This window comes from Euprymna scolopes, chromosome 18, assembly GCF_053919585.1.
Source record: "Euprymna scolopes isolate OS-2025 chromosome 18, ASM5391958v1, whole genome shotgun sequence".
In the NCBI taxonomy this organism is placed as follows: Eukaryota; Metazoa; Mollusca; class Cephalopoda; order Sepiida; family Sepiolidae; genus Euprymna; species Euprymna scolopes.
Genome location: NC_136499.1, coordinates 4,453,879 through 4,470,201, shown reverse-complemented (window position 1 = coordinate 4,470,201; position 16,323 = coordinate 4,453,879). Strand labels below are relative to the sequence as shown.

General features: G+C 30.7%; 1 protein-coding gene across 1 annotated transcript in view; it reads left to right on the top strand.

Moving 5' to 3' along the window:
• LOC145297487 (endosome/lysosome-associated apoptosis and autophagy regulator family member 2-like) overlaps positions 1-16,323 on the top strand; it is a 305,309-nt gene that overhangs the window by 264,888 nt on the left and 24,098 nt on the right. Inside the window, exons 16-19 of the mRNA XM_080143369.1 lie at positions 4,570-4,667; positions 7,166-7,245; positions 8,489-8,522; positions 12,640-12,882. Coding sequence (XP_079999495.1) covers positions 4,570-4,667; positions 7,166-7,245; positions 8,489-8,522; positions 12,640-12,882 — 455 coding nt within the window. The remainder of the gene's footprint in view (positions 1-4,569; positions 4,668-7,165; positions 7,246-8,488; positions 8,523-12,639; positions 12,883-16,323) is intronic.

Here is a 16,323-nt window from a genome sequence, read left to right as displayed (position 1 = left end):
TTTTTACAAGTTGTTTCGCATGAGTTTGGCCAGAAAGTGCTAGGGAACGCATCACCCCCCCCCCCCCCCATTTATCCCAAAAGTCCCCACGGCCTTAACATAGTTAAATTTGAGTTCAGCACCATGAAAAACTGCTAAATAGATATACGCAGAAAATTTAAGACAAATATGGTAAAAAAATCCCAAAACTGGAGTGTTTTTATTAGTCCTAAAAGAGCCCCTGGTGCAGGTCGATTTTGGAACCCTAATGAGGCAATGGTGATGATAGTTGGGGTTTGACATAGAAAAGACCTACACAAAATATTTTTCTCAAAATCGTTATCTTTGCTTGAGGAAATGACTTTAAAAGTTGAAAACTTGAAGTGATTAAAAGTTTTTCGTTGAATTGTCAAGAACGTCCCATCATCAAAACAATCCGTGCTGTTAAGAAAATAGAATCATTATTTAGACTAATTTTTAAACTACATTTTTAAATAAAATGAGTGAGGATAATGCATTAATAAAATATCAAGTGTAAAGGCAAAATTATGTTTTTTAAATAATAACGATCAAAGTTCGCTTTTTCATTTCAGGAGCTTTTTTTGGGGTGGAAACATTTTAGATTTCACTGTTGCAAAAAACGCTCGTTATTGATGATATTGAAAATTAATGTTTGTTTTTGTTATTTAATTTGAAAACATTACGATTTAGGCTTAATTATTTCGAAAGGAAAAATGAAAAAGACTTGTTTAAAATATATATTATATTTCAATTGTCTGCTGTGAATATTTGTTTTATCTTTTTTAATTTGTTTTTCTATTAGGTTGACACAAAAACAATGTCATTTTTTAACATTAAAATGAACGTCAAAAACATTATTTTTGCACCAACCTAATATTTCACATCAAATTCTATTTGAAATTTGTATTAAAATATGGTAATACTCCAATTTAATATTAAAACAACAACAAAAATATAGTCCATACAATTTTATTCTACATATTCTTTACAAAATATAACCACATAAATTTTCAAGTTTTTCTACTTAATAAAAAAATACTTTGCAGAAAATTAGTGTCAAATTTTAATTTCTTTTATTTTTAAGAAGTAATTATTTTTAAGCAATGTTTTTCTTCTAAAATTATAGTTTTAAAATCAGATAACCCACAAAGATTAATACAAGTAAATAAGGAAACTCCTTTAAAGGTTTTTCGTTATGTGTGCATCTATGCTAAAATAACGTTATTTAGAAAGTCATTCTTAATATGGGAAAGAGGTTGTATTGTAACTATTCTATACTTTCACCTAAAAATTTAATAAACAAAAATTTCATGAAAATTAAATTTAACTTGAAAATACTATTAAAAATAGCATAGTAACATAGATACACATGCGCTGGTTTTTCAAACTCTAAACACTAAACACTCGTTTAAAATGGCACAGCTACAGCAAGAATGAATCTCTTTATGGATAAATTCATGTTATCGAAGGAGGAGATAAAATCTGCTAAAAATGTCTAAACTAAACACTACTATGCCTCTGATTTGGTTTGGTCCTCTCTCTTCAGCACATCTAATTCAACTCTACAAAGTTTTTCATTATTTCTTATAACTAGCACTTATTTTTTACGTATGAAACTGGAAGATAGCCTAATACAGTTTCCTTCAGTTATAATCCATTTATTTATTTTACTTTTCAGATTAGAATGTCAGTAAAAGCACGATGTTCAGTTTTATTTCATGGTTCACAAAATTTGCTGGTCCACCTTGTCATTTGGATGAAACAGCACCCCAACTTCACGTCAAGTCATCCAGTTTAGTTATTTCCTCGAAAACAGTTATCCCTACTTAAAAAATAGTGAGATTTCTAAGTTAATTGCCAAGGAAATAATTAGTATTCGGCAAGCTGTCTATCCACAATTGCCCTTATTAAGGTAACATTGTATAGGACAGAAGGTCAATATATTTTGCTATAAGAGGGCCAAACAGATTGACAGGAAATCTTTTGCAGCAATCAAAGTGAAAAGAATGAAGGAACAGCTAGGCAGACTGTCTGATATATTTTCTTGTAGCTGTAAACTTTCTGACTTGAGATGTGATGACTTTGCAGTAAAGTGCAAGATAGAAAATTGTCAAACAAGGCACATAATCTGCACTTGTCCTTCAAACAAGGAGGTAAAATTAATTCTATAGATTCACCTGCAATTATGTTCCTTTTTTGTGGAAAATAAAATAATATATTGGTATTTATTATGTAATCTGGCTCTATTATTAAACATGCAAATTTTCAAATTTTCAGGTTTCACGAGAAGAACTGCCATTTACAACAATTTTTAAATTAATTGATGAAACAACAAAAAGCCTAACAACATTTACTGGTCCTTTGGGGAAACTTTGTATCAATAATTATCTTAAGATTTGCCTCAAGTAGAATTCTAAAAAGTGAGTGTCCCTCTCGATCATCATTATCTGACAGCAGAAGAAACAAATAATTTAAGTGTGAAGACCAGAGGCTACTTTTTGAGTATGCTGTTGCCATTTCTTGTGGAGAAGTTAACTTAGAAAATTGGGCCCTTAAATCAAGGAAGATGGCTAACATAAGCCACAAGATTAATGTGTTTATGGACTAGAGTTGTCTATCCTCAAACACTATGATAAATTAAACATTTTGGTCAAATTTATCATCCAAGTGTATGCAGTTAGTTGGTTTGAGATCCAAACCGACAACAGTATATTTTAATATGATTCAGAGAACAAAACAGTTAACTGAAATCCAAATTACTGTTTTAAACAGTTCAAAATATAGTGCTTTTGCACTACTTCTGGAAAATATAATATCGATTATAAACTCAGATGAATTGGATGTGAGAGAAGAGGGCATTCAAACGATTTTGTTCATTAGGTAAATAAATATTTATCCATTAAATTTTATTTGTCGTCTTAATTTACCCAAACAATAGTTAGTTTTATTCATATTACATCGCAAAAATATTAAAAAAATAAATGTTTTCAAATAATTTTTTTGTGTGTATTTTTTCCAGAAATAGTAAACAACTCAAAAAAAAAAAAATTGAAAAGATTACTGCTATCAATTTTGCAGCCACACACTAGACAAATTTGATTGATTTTTCTTAAAAAGTTGTATATGAGCAGGAAGCAAGACATAGACATATTACAAAGTCATCGTGCCAGCAAATTATAATTCATGTATATACTTTTCTTTCAATGTATTTCATATAAATATATCAATTTTAATTGAATATTTTATAAAAATAGTGAAATTTCAAAGCCAGTGTTGTGAAAAATGCTATGAAGATGAAGGATTTTTCAGCATTTTTCTACACGATTTTTAAAATTAAATGCTCAATTTTCTGTTCAAGATGGGAATCTAATTTTTGGTACATGTTCTTATCACATCAAATCTCAACTATCATCACCAGTGCCATGTTGATTTTCTGAAAAAAGTTGCTAATCGACCTGCCCACCCAAAAGTTATCGCGAAGTATAGATAAACAAAATTATATAGAAATGAATTAGAACTTTTCAGAAAGTTTTATAAAAATCCAAGACATCATTTTTTTTTTTTTTTTTTTTTTTTTTTTTTTTTGATAAGCACAAAAGTGTCAATTTTAGCCATTTTTACCCGAAAGGCACCCCTAGGGGGGGGGCAACCGGAGTTTTCCCAGAAAATCCATTCTGATACTTTTTTACTCATATCATGTTTAATGTTTGTGCAAAAATCAAAAAAATTCCTAGGCATAGTTATTGAGAAAAGAACGGACAAACAGACAAGAGTGCATTTACAGGTCCACCAATATTATTGAAAATATATGTAAACGTAACTATATTTTGAATTATTCTTCTCTAACTCCTCCACTCAGCAAAGCAATGTCTCCATACGAAAACTGCTAAAGAAAATACAATTAGTTAATTCTATAAAATGACTATATATATATATATATATATACTTATATTATTTAATGTTTTTATCTTCATAATTTCTTTTTCATCTTTTGTTTTTTATTTTAATTTTGCACCTATTCGAACTTCTTTCTTCATTTTAAAATCTTGCTTCATTTCTCATAAAGTATAAATATTATGAATCTGTTTTGATACTGTCTTTTAAACGATACATTTTTTTTTTGTTTAATGTGGACGCTGTATGAAATTTTGACGTTACAAAAGATAAAAAGAAAAACAAATTAATTTTAATATTCAAATTTTCTTTTGTCTTCCATTCTTTTTCTTTAGTGCATGTGTTGTTTTGTAATTGTTTTTAACTCTCCAGACTGCATTGTTTTTTTTTAGCTGTATTCCACTTACGATTTTCTTTCTACTTTTTATTGTTTTTTTTTTTTTTGGTTCACATATAAACTGCATACGAGACCTACAATTATGATGAAAGTGCAAAAACCCGAAAGAAAAATTGAGCATAATATTGATTTCAGCCTATCTGAAATATAGAAGTTAGACATATCTAACTAGATTGATTTTGAGAAAACCAGACAAAACTTTTGTTTGACTTCATATGCTGATTCTAATCATGAATTGAAGATATTAAATTATGAACCGTTTATTTTTTTCTTTTCAGCCCCTTGGTGGTCCTCGAACTTTGACTGCCTCGATTTGTAGGTCAACATTAGTACCAAGTCGAGATCGCACGTCCCTTGTTTCTACACAGCCTGTCAGGTACAGTTTTATTCTTTTTATATTCAACATCTATAATATAAATATCACCTGTCTGTTTAAATGTATGTATGTATGCCTAAAACCTTTGACAGAGGCGACGGCTTTTCACGAAATTGGTATCATTTTGAAGCTCGACCCTTCGGACGACAAATATAAAAACATTGGTTAATAACATTAATTCCTTCACCCTCAACTGGGCACTTTTTTCGCCGATATTTTTGAAAGTCATTCCCTCTTTTCCATTGCCTTAAATTAAACCATTGCCACTTTCGATTGGACACAACAGCAAAGACGTCACTTTTTTTTTTTTTTTGTCGCGTTCTTTTCCTCCTTCGTGGTGCGGGTTTGAGCCTACTTGCCTATTACCACTTTTTTTTTTTTTTTCGCCAACACACACATCTCCAAACACCTGGGCAACGCGGACACCCAGTCTAGTACTTTTGGTGTTAAAAAAAACATTATAGTGAAAGGGAGATAATTATCACAAGAGTTGATTACTTCCCTTAGATTTAAAAAATGTAATTATTTTTCTGAAAATAAATTTACTCTAGCCTCTCAACAACCATAAACGTTATTATTGTAAGCTACAGAATTTTGTTGTGGTTGATTTTCTGCTGAAACTTTCAGCAGAAAATCAAGAACTGGTTTTGTGTGTTTTAGTCATGAGTATTTGCTTTTCCATCCAAGTGAAATAATCGCTGAAATTTATTATTAAGAAAATAAATTGATACATTTTGCATTGTGTTCTTAATTTTATCTATATTGATCTGGACTAGAACTAATGCTAAACTGTGGCTCGCTTGTCCATTCTGTCTAGCATCGGAGAAGATCGAGGCTGACTCATTTTATGTTCTTTTTTTTTTTGCTTAAATCACTTGATCTTTTTAAATCCTTTCATTTGTGTACCTGCTGTTTGTATGTCTTTATTCTGTTTTAAAATTCAACCACATATTCTTGGTGCAACCAAATCGGACTGCCTCAAAATACTGGTTTTCTGACTTAAAATGCACCAAACATTGGTGTTATTGTTTTTTCCTTTGCAGAACTCAATCATATTTTGCAAAGTCAAAACTAAAAAGAACAATTTTCCTCTACAAAACAAGTAAACCAAACCTCATGAATGAATATTTGAAGATATAAATAACTTGAAACATAGATGATTGTAGTTAATGACACGGAATGATGACACTATATTTATGGTAGCACATCTAAGACAGTAAACGACGAAGTTCTCTCCAATTCTCTCTCTTCTGATCTTGAGCACGTAGTACAATGGGGTAAGGAGTGGCTGGTTACTTTTAATGCATCTAAAACCAAGCTTCTCTCTTTACATCATCAACATTCTGATCCACATCTGGCATCAATTGAAATAAATGGCTCTCGTCTTCAGGAGGCCTCAAGTTTTGACAAGCTTCTTGGCTTGACCATTACTCCTGATCTTAAATGGAACACGTACATCAAATCTGTTGCCAAGGCCGCTGGAAAAATGGTGGGATCTTTCTATCGATCCGGTAGATATCTCACTGCTGATGCTATTCTCTATCTATATAAGAGCCAGGTACGTCCAAGGATGGAATACTGTTGCCACATCTGGGGAGGAGCTGCTAGAAAGGACTTGTCCTGCCTTGATAGAGTTCAAAATAGACTTCGTAGCCTCATAGGAGATGTCCTTTTCTCTTCCTTGCAACCTCTATCTCACAGAAGAGATGTTGCGAATTTGTCTCTGATGTATCGTTATTTTCATGGAAAGTGTTCGACTGAGCTTCAATCTATGGTCCCCCCTCGCCAAACTTTCACAAGAAACACTCGTCTAGCTGTAAACACTATCAATAATTCCCCCCACTCTTTATCTGTGCCTAAACCTAAACGTAGATTCCATGAACAAAGCCTCTTTCTTAGAACTGCACGCCTGTGAAATTGTCTTCCGTTTTCCTGCTTTCCGGCTGACTACAATATGGTTGTCTTCAAGTCTAACGTAAATAAGTTCTTGATGAGCCGTTCCATATAAGTTATCAAATTTACCAAATTTTCATTACTAATGATTACTATATTGTCCAATTTCTACTGTACACTCTTTAACCCTTATCCTTGAGTGGCCTCTTGGCCTTGATAATGTGGTGATGCCTATGTAAAAAAAAAAAAAAAAAAATGATGACTCGGATGTTTCAAGTTCAAATCCAGTTTGTTTCACAAAAATCACTTTTACTTAGGATGTTGGCAACCTTTATCTGGTCCCTCCCTTAATCTTTGATGTCTTTCTAGAAAGAATTCTGACTAGAAAAATATCAGGGAAACCAATGCCAACAATAGAATTTTCCAATTCATACGATGTGATGATTATGACTTGAAACATACAAACTTATCCAAAATTCCTGGATTCAACATTCAAGGCTGTACTAAGAATAAAACTAAGTTAATTAGTGCTTCCGTTTGTTTATGGTTGATTTAATGAGAAATCACTGCCTACATTTTATATTCATTCGATGTTTCTTTTTTAGTTTGGGAGATCATTTAGTGAAAATAGTGAGTGGTGAAAACATGACTAAAGAATTTATGGAAACTGGTTTTGAAATTGGTGGTACGTAAATATTTTTTCTTTTTTTTTTTTTGTACGTAAACATTTTTCTTTTCTTTTTTTTTGTACGTAAACATTTTTTCTTTTTTTTGTACGTAAACATTTTTTCTTTTTTTTGTACGTAAACATTTTTTCTTTTTTTTTGTACGTAAACATTTTTTCTTTTTTTTTTTGTACGTAAACATTTTTTCTTTTTTTTGTACGTAAACATTTTTTCTTTTTTTTGTACGTAAACATTTTTTCTTTTTTTTTTTGTACGTAAACATTTTTCTTTTCTTTTTTTTGTACGTAAACATTTTTTCTTTTTTTGTACGTAAACATTTTTTCTTTTTTTTTGTACGTAAACATTTTTTCTTTTTTTTTGTACGTAAACATTTTTTCTTTTTTTGTACGTAAACATTTTTTATTTTTTTTATTTTGTACGTAAACATTTTTTCTTTTTTTTATTTTGTACGTAAACATTTTTTCTTTTTTTTATTTTGTACGTAAACATTTTTTCTTTTTTTTATTTTGTACTTAAACATTTTTTCTTTTTTTTATTTTGTACGTAAACATTTTTTATTTTTTTTATTTTGTACGTAAACATTTTTTCTTTTTTTTATTTTGTACGTAAACATTTTTTCTTTTTTTTATTTTGTACGTAAACATTTTTTCTTTTTTTCTTGTTCATTGCTTTTTGCCAGATGAAACAGAAGAACAATTGAATCTTTTATAACTATTTTAGGGACCTATCCTTTGGGTTTCTCCCCAACCTATGCCTCACACAGGGAGGGAGCAACTGTCTTTAACCGTTCTCTGCCACAGTTTTCAAGAATAAAAAGATTTTATCTGCTATGTGTAGCTAGAGTCAATCTGTGCGGTTATATCTGCATATGTATCTCTAATTCTAATCTTTGAACTTTTAATAAAAATTTTCATTTTTCTGCTTACTTTCGTTTTATGTGGAAAAATACTATTATTCATCCCATTTTTCATTTTTGCAACAGAAATTGAGTTGCTGTTCTTGCACCAGCTGTTACCAATTTGTGGTAATGCTCACTCCTCTCCCTCTGGTTTATATATTTTTGACACTTAAGGAATGAAAATTCTCTTGTTAAAATTTTAAAACTTTTTTGATTGCTTATGAATTAAATATTTAAAAATAAATCGCATTTTTATTTTGTTCAATCATTAATCTGTAGAAATAATTTTTATTTTGTTAGAAATTTTATTCAAAATTTTTTTATTTTATCTTTTTCTATTGTAGAGGAAGACATTAATTTTTATTACAAAGCAGAAAGGTAAGATCCTATCGTCTCTTTTTTTATTGCCATTAATTGTTTTTTCTTTCCAAAAAAGATTTTATCAGTCTTTTAGCAATCAATTTTTTAATCAGTCTTTTAGCAGTCACCTCTTTTTATCAATCTTTAAGCAGACAATTTATAAATCAGTTTTTAGCAGTCAACTTTTTAATCAGTTTTTTAGCAGTCAATAGCAATTTCCACTCCTCATTGTTTCATTTTAATGGATGCAAGATAAAAAACAAAAATGAATCCGTTCATGTCACATTATAAAACCTGTAAAGTGATGGGAGAAATATTGTCTCGATTTTTCTAAATGCATTTTTTCATTTGTGATTTCAAATAAAAATTAAAAAAAAACAATTATTTTATCAGAAAATAAACTTGGAAGAAAATAACATTTTTAAAAAGTATTTTATTATCTTAAGAATAATACAAAATATAAAACAAATTTTTAAAAATCAAAATAACTTTGATTAATTTTAAGTATTGTTTATATTTAATTACTAGAGCTATGACAAGAAAATATTCTTTTCATTATTTTGACTCTCAAGTATATATCAGTTAATATTTTATATGCTTTTAGATAGTCATGTGGTTCTCGATTGATTAACTGTGTCGGATATATACTCGAGAATCAAAACAATATAAGAATATTCTCTTGCCATAGTCTTATTAATTACCAATATTGAATTTTAAACATTTTCTATTTTATTTCTATTTAAAACATATTTCTATTGAATTACTTAATTTATTTATTTTTTTTTTTTTGTAACATTGTATATATGCATTCGTGTTATTAAAAATATTACACTCTTTGACCCGAAAGCTTATACTCATGTGTAACAAAATATTAATTGCCTGCTCTGGTTGAGGACTCTCTGTAGTGCACTGGAAGGAAGCTTCACATATCTCGCAGCAGAAACTTAGTCCACAATACATTGTAGTTTACATTGCACTGTAGAGAACCTACTGTTGATTTTATAAAAAAATATATGTATAATGACTTGAATTAAAGTTTAAAATGCAAAAGTCAAATATAATGGTTTAATTGTGCTCTAAACAGAAACGTTCATTTCCACCACACCTCTTATCAAATGACCTACCGTTGATTTTTTTTATGCCAGACCCTTCTGATTGTGTGGTGATAAATTTCTCAAATGTGCTTGCTTGCAATGGTAGGCTGTATAAGAGTGCCTTGAAATCAAACTGTTCCTTCTTTAATCTGAATTTTTTAATCATCGATTTTCGATAAAAAAATTCCAAGTACACTCCCAGACATATAAAGTACATTTGAGTGAAATTAAAAAAAATCGACCCAGCTGTTTCAGAATCCACAGGGAACGAACTCAGACACACACACACACACACACACAAAATGCCTTATATATATATATATATATATATATATATATATATATATATGATGCATGGATTATTTTTAATTATCTATTTTTTGTTAGCTTTTCAAATTAATTTTTGGCTTTATTAAAATTATCCAGTAATCTTTTAACAACAAAAACAAGAAGGGGTCTCCCACTCTTCTGTAATGCTTTTATCATTTAACATGCACAGATTCACTCCTTTTTTAAAATTTTGTTTGATATGCAATTCATCCAGAACAAGGATTAACTTAGAACATTTATTGCAATCGTAAAAAAGAAAAAATAATAGTAAATTTCATTGTTACTGAAAAATGAATAAAATAATTTGGAAAGAATTTTAAAGAACATTTTAGGTTAAATTTTGTAGAAAAACCAAATCTTGTTAATTTCTATGTATGGTTCCAATATTTAACAAAATCCTTTTAATAAATTTTGAATTGACAAAAATATATGATCATTTATTTTCAATATTGTTTTTTTTTTTATTTTTTCATTAATAAAAAAAAAAAGTTTTCTTGGGCAGACATATACAATCTAGTCATCTCCTTCAACATTTTCTTTACAGAATTTTGTGTGAAAATATCTTCAATTTAATATCGATTAAGCAAATTTCAGAATATTTTATTTTTTTTCTTTAATTAGCAGTTCAGTCCGGCTTTGCTCAGGCCCTATGTACTGTTTGACATGTCCGATAACCTACATTTAAAATTTCAAGTATTTAGACCCAAAATTGGCAGAGGAATTTGGTAGAGTCTTCAACGGTCACCTTTTTCAACTTTGACCTCTTGGCAGCCAAATTTTCGCTCAATAACTGAATAAAAAGTTTGCTGCATAATGTCTGAATACTCTTTATATAAAATTTCAAATGTTTAGACCCAAAATTGGCTGAATGATTTGCTAGAGACCACACAGGTCAAATCTTTTGAATTTTTACCCCTTGGCAGGCAAATTTTCATCTAAAAAACGATTAAAACGCTTGCCCTATGTTCAAACATAGGGCAAGCGTTTTATGTAAAGTTTCAAATGTTTAGACCAAAATTTGGCTGAGTAATTTGGTAGAGACCTCAGAGGTCAAATTTTTAAAAACTTTGAGCCCAATTTTGACCCCTTAACATTTATTGTTTTGGACTCAAATCAAATTAAAATTAAAAAGTTTGATCCATGTTCAAGTAACCTATATCTAAAATTTCAAGTGTTTAGACCCAAAATTGGCAGAAGAGTTTGGTAGAGTTTTCAAAGGTCAAATCGTTGAACTTTGACCCCCTTGGCAGCCAAATTTCTTGCCAAAAACTGATTTAAAATATTTTCCCAAATCTCAATACTCCTTATGTCAAATCTTGAGTCTGTAGACTGAAAATTGACAGTAGTTTTGTAGGGAAATGTACACACAGACAATTTCACTTTTATAGATATATACATTTTTAGGTAAAATATTCCATTTGCTATTTTAGCTTAAAGTAAAATGCTTCTCCCCATCTAGTTTATGAACATTTTTTTATTTAAAGAAAAAACAATGTTTCGATGACTGTTGATTGAATACTGAATTTTCAGATCATTATTATTAAAAGTAATGCTGATGCCGAAGAACAGGTGACTTAAAGTCTGCAGCAAACAGTGTCAGATAAAAACTTGCATTGATATAGGAATGTTTAACTTATTAAACCAGACTTCCGGTTTTAGTTAAAAATAAGTTTTCAAATTAGAGTAAAAGAAATTATGTAAAAGTTTTGCACACATTTTTATTTTTTTTAAATTTCTTTTACAAAAATAAGTACTTGATTATTTTTTACATTATTCTTACATTATTTTTTAAAAATTTCTTTTACAAAAATAAGTACTTGATTATTTTTTACATTGTTTTTTACATTATTTTTACATTATTTTTTACATTGTTCTTACATTATTTTTTTTATTGTTTTAAATTTGTTTTTAGTACTATAAAAGAATAACTTGATTTATGAATTATTGATTTTTTTAGAAAATGTTTTTTGTATTACTAAAATATTATTTTGTCAATAAATATTTCATAAAGATAGTTTTTATAATACTAAAACCAAATTTAAAACAGTGAAACTATAACATTTTATGCAAAAAGTAGTAAAGTATTATTTGTGTAAAAGATTTTAAAAAATAAAAATTTGTGCAAAACTTTTACGTTTTCTTTTACATCAATTTTTTTTTTTTTTTAACTAAAACAGGAAATCTGGTTTAGAAAGCAAAGCATTTTTATATCAATACCGTTTGTTGCAGACTTTGAATTTGGTTTAATGATAAAATAGTGACACAGTCGAAAAGAGTATATCTTTGTTTTAGTAGCACAAGTAAAGCATAAGATTCTACTCTTGTTAAACTTTTGTTCTCGCCAGAAATAACTATCTTTTGCCAATGTAAAGATTTCACTTTCGACATAGAAATTACTGAATGATTGTGTGTCTATATATATATATATACACACACACATACATTTTTATGTATTATGGGGGTAGGGAAATAGCTTTGTTGTAGCTTTCTACATTAAAAATGATGTTAAATTTCCAAATAAAATTAAAGTTTATTATCAGCACAATGGAAATCAGTATTAAACAATGTCATTATTGTATAGGTGAATTAAAAAATAAAAAAACAATCAATTATTTTTAAAGGCGAATATGTCATCGTATAGGTTCACTTACTGTTATATTTTAAGTGTTTTGTGACTATAAAACTCAACACGTTTTTGTTTGTGTTTGTAGCCCAACTGCTGCCTGCCCTCAAGGTCGTCAAACCATCATTACACTGCGTTGTGATGTGAAGCAAGATAAACGAGGGACTATCGATCTGCCACCAAAATGTCCAGATGGGACCTGTGACGGCTGCACATTTCATTTCCTTTGGCGAAGTCAACACGCGTGTCCAGTTTGCAAAGACGAAGATTACGATGTGATTGTCGGCGAATGTATCAACGGTGAACAGACTGTACACTATTACCCTCCCAAGTAAGCAACGTGATCATTTGTAGACGTTTTGTCTGTTAAGGGAAAGTAACTGCGCTATCCTTATACACACGAGTTTGCTTTCATACTTATAATCAGATGCAAATCACAAATGTAGTGTAGAAGTGGTCGACTCCAGTGTCTTGTAGCCATTTTTATGGTACTCCGATTTGTTTTCAGTGGCGTCCGTGTGTTCAGACTATTGCCAGATAACTGTCCATTAGTTTTTCCTGAAATTTGCCACAAATTGTATTTCATTAAGTAGATGTGCACAGTAAAAAAAAAATTTTTTGCAAAAATTCCAGTTGCGTCCCCAGGGGTTCAAAAGTGGTCAAAAATGCCCCCAAATGGCCAAAAATAACACTTTTTGCCCCATAGCATTTGATCCATCGATTAGATTTTCCTGAAACTTGGCCAAAATGTGGATGCCATTGTTCTTAATATAAATTCAGTAATGGTGACCCTGACAAAATTCTGGTTTGAATCCCTCTGGGACTTTTAGAGCTAAAAAAAAACATGCCTTTTTGGAGCTCTTTTTACATATTACTCAAAAACTTAATATTTATGTCTATATAGTGGTTTTTCATGGTGCTGAATTCAAATATATATGTCTTAAGGCGTGAAACTGCACCGTTTGTCTATTTTCACTAGGATTCGGCATTCCCAGGAGCTCAAAAGAGGTCACAAATGCCCCAAATTGTAAAAAATTACACTTTTTACTCCATAACTTTTTGCATTAGATTTTTCTGAAACTTGGTGAAAATGTGAAGGCAATGTTGACACTTCACACTTCTCACATTCATCATTTCTTCACTATTTTTTGTGGCGTCATCTCACATGCAGCATCAGAGGGAGACCACACATGCGCAACTTGTTTTAGTTATCGTGGGGTTGTTTTTTCCTAATGCATGGAGTCCCAGATCACATGACAATGGCACAATTAACAATTGTTTTTTTTTTGTCACCTGATCATTTATATGAAATGCACAACTCAAAAATCCACTACCATTTCCCCCTTTTCCATTTGATTCAAAATTGTTGTCGACTGCCTTTATTTTGTCTGGATCAGTTCTGTGACATGTGGTTGATTTCTTCACCCAACCGACCAATAAAATGTTAAAATTAAAACTTTATAAACTGTGGAATTTCTACGGATCTTTTTATTAATATTTGTTGTGTTTGTTATAAAACGCAATCTCAAAATTTGCGCATGTGGATGCAGGTGTCAGAACGTTATAATTCATAACTGATGTTTTATGATTTAAATGCAAAAATGAGTAGTTGTTATAGGATTTTATAGAAGTTTATAGAATTTCATTCTTTTAAATCTTTTGAGCGGTTTCAATGATCCAAAAAAGTCTAGTGCAAATTTTTTTCCCACCAGATAATCGAAGCAATCAAGCAGCAATCATCATTTCGGCAAAGCAATGATGCAATAATTTTTGGTCTGGAAAAAATTTAACATTTGATGATTAAAATCCTCGCTACAAATTTTTCTGATTTATTTGATGATAAAACTAATTTTAAAAAATGCTTCTGATCTGAAATGGAACACATGCATCAAATCTGTTGCCAAGGTCGCTGGAAAAAATGGTGGGATTCTTTTACCGCTCCAGTAGATATCTCACTGCTGATGCAATTCTCTATCTATATAAAAGCCAAGTGCATCCAAGGATGGAGTACTGCTGCCACATCTGGCCAGGAGTTGCTAAAAACAGCTTATCCTGCTTGACAGAGTACAAAATAGACTTCCTAGCTTAGTGGGGGATGCTGTTTTCTCTTCCCTGCAACCTCTCTCCCACAGAAGAGACGTTGGGAGCCTGTCTTTGTTTTATCATTATTTTCATGGCAGGTGCTCATCTGAGCTCCAATCTCTGGTCCCCCCTCGCCAATCTTTCATGAAAAACACCCGTCTAGCTGAAACCACTGTCAATAATTTTCCCCACTCTTTATCTGTGCCTAAATCAAAACATAGATTCCATGAACAAAGCTTCTTTCTTAGAAGTGCACATCTGTGGAACTCTCTTCCGTTTGCCTATTTCCCACCTGACTACAACTTGGATGTCTTCAAGTCCAACATAAACATTTTCCTGATAAATCGTCCCCTCTAAGACACTTTATTAAATCTCCAATACTAACGATTACTATGATATCATTCCATTGATTACTGTACACGCAATAACCCTTATCCTCAAGTGGCCTCCGGGCCTTGATAAGTGGTGACTACTGTAGTGTTATCATAGAACTACTTTCATACGCGTAACAAGTAAATCATGGCGTATGAATATTGATGTCAACCGCCTCTCTTCTTATGTAAATATGTCAATAAAGTTTTATATTAAATAAAAAAGAAAAAAAGAGAGATTGAATGTACGTGTGTAGAGGTCTATGCCATGTTGTCGAATACGTATGTAATAGGCGGTTGACATCAATATTCATACGCCATGATTTACTTGTTACACGTATGAAAGTAGTTCTATGATAACACTACAGCTACCATGTAAAAAAGAAAAAGACAATGCAAACACAAAATCTATTATTGTAATTACTTTGCAAATATATAAATTATCCATATTTGAAATACATGTCTTGTGTTTTTAGCATTAAACGATGGTGAGCTTGCTCAGTGCTAAAATGAGTGGCCATTTGGTAAGACCAGGTACTGTACATGTTCTAAAGCCTGGGAGAGATGGGTGCCACCAGACTATTCTTGCCCAAGATATGCTGCATGAAATAATGCTGTGTTCCCACAACCCCAGAGGGTTAAGGGACTCTTGGATTTTTGTCATTTATCTTTCATTCCAATTTTGAGTATAAAAAACAAATCGTTAATTTACTACTAACGTTAACACAGGTTCTAATAACCTTTGATCCAGTTGCAACAAAGATTTTCCTGCATTTAAATATGATTTGATGATCATTTCTATACGTTGATGTTTAGTTAAATCTGATGAACTGATGAGTTTTATGCAGAAAAATTGGATCAGAATATTGTTGATATGTGTTCGCATGAATCTATAGAAAACCAAAGATTAACTTTTAATTGATTTAAACTTTGAAGAACCAAAGGTAACAAATCTTTAATAGGATCTTCAACAAGCACTGGTTATTGCAACAGGAAGTGAGTTTACAATGGAAACTGACTAGAATACAAAACAAAAGGAAAGAAAAAAAGTAATAAAAAAGGGGCAAGACAGTCAGTAACACACAACAACAGTCTCCAAGGATTTTTGTCACTGATTGACCCTATCTTTCCGCAGCCTTTTATGCAGCTGATCGACAAGATTTTGCTCATGAGCCACGAGACTTTGCATTATTTTGCAAGACCACCCAGTCATAAAAGCTATGGGCGCCACCATCTTGATTCTTTCCTCGACTTCATATAACATGCGGACACTTTAATGATAAGCAACAATTTTCTCTACAGCATCTGAATCAACCAAA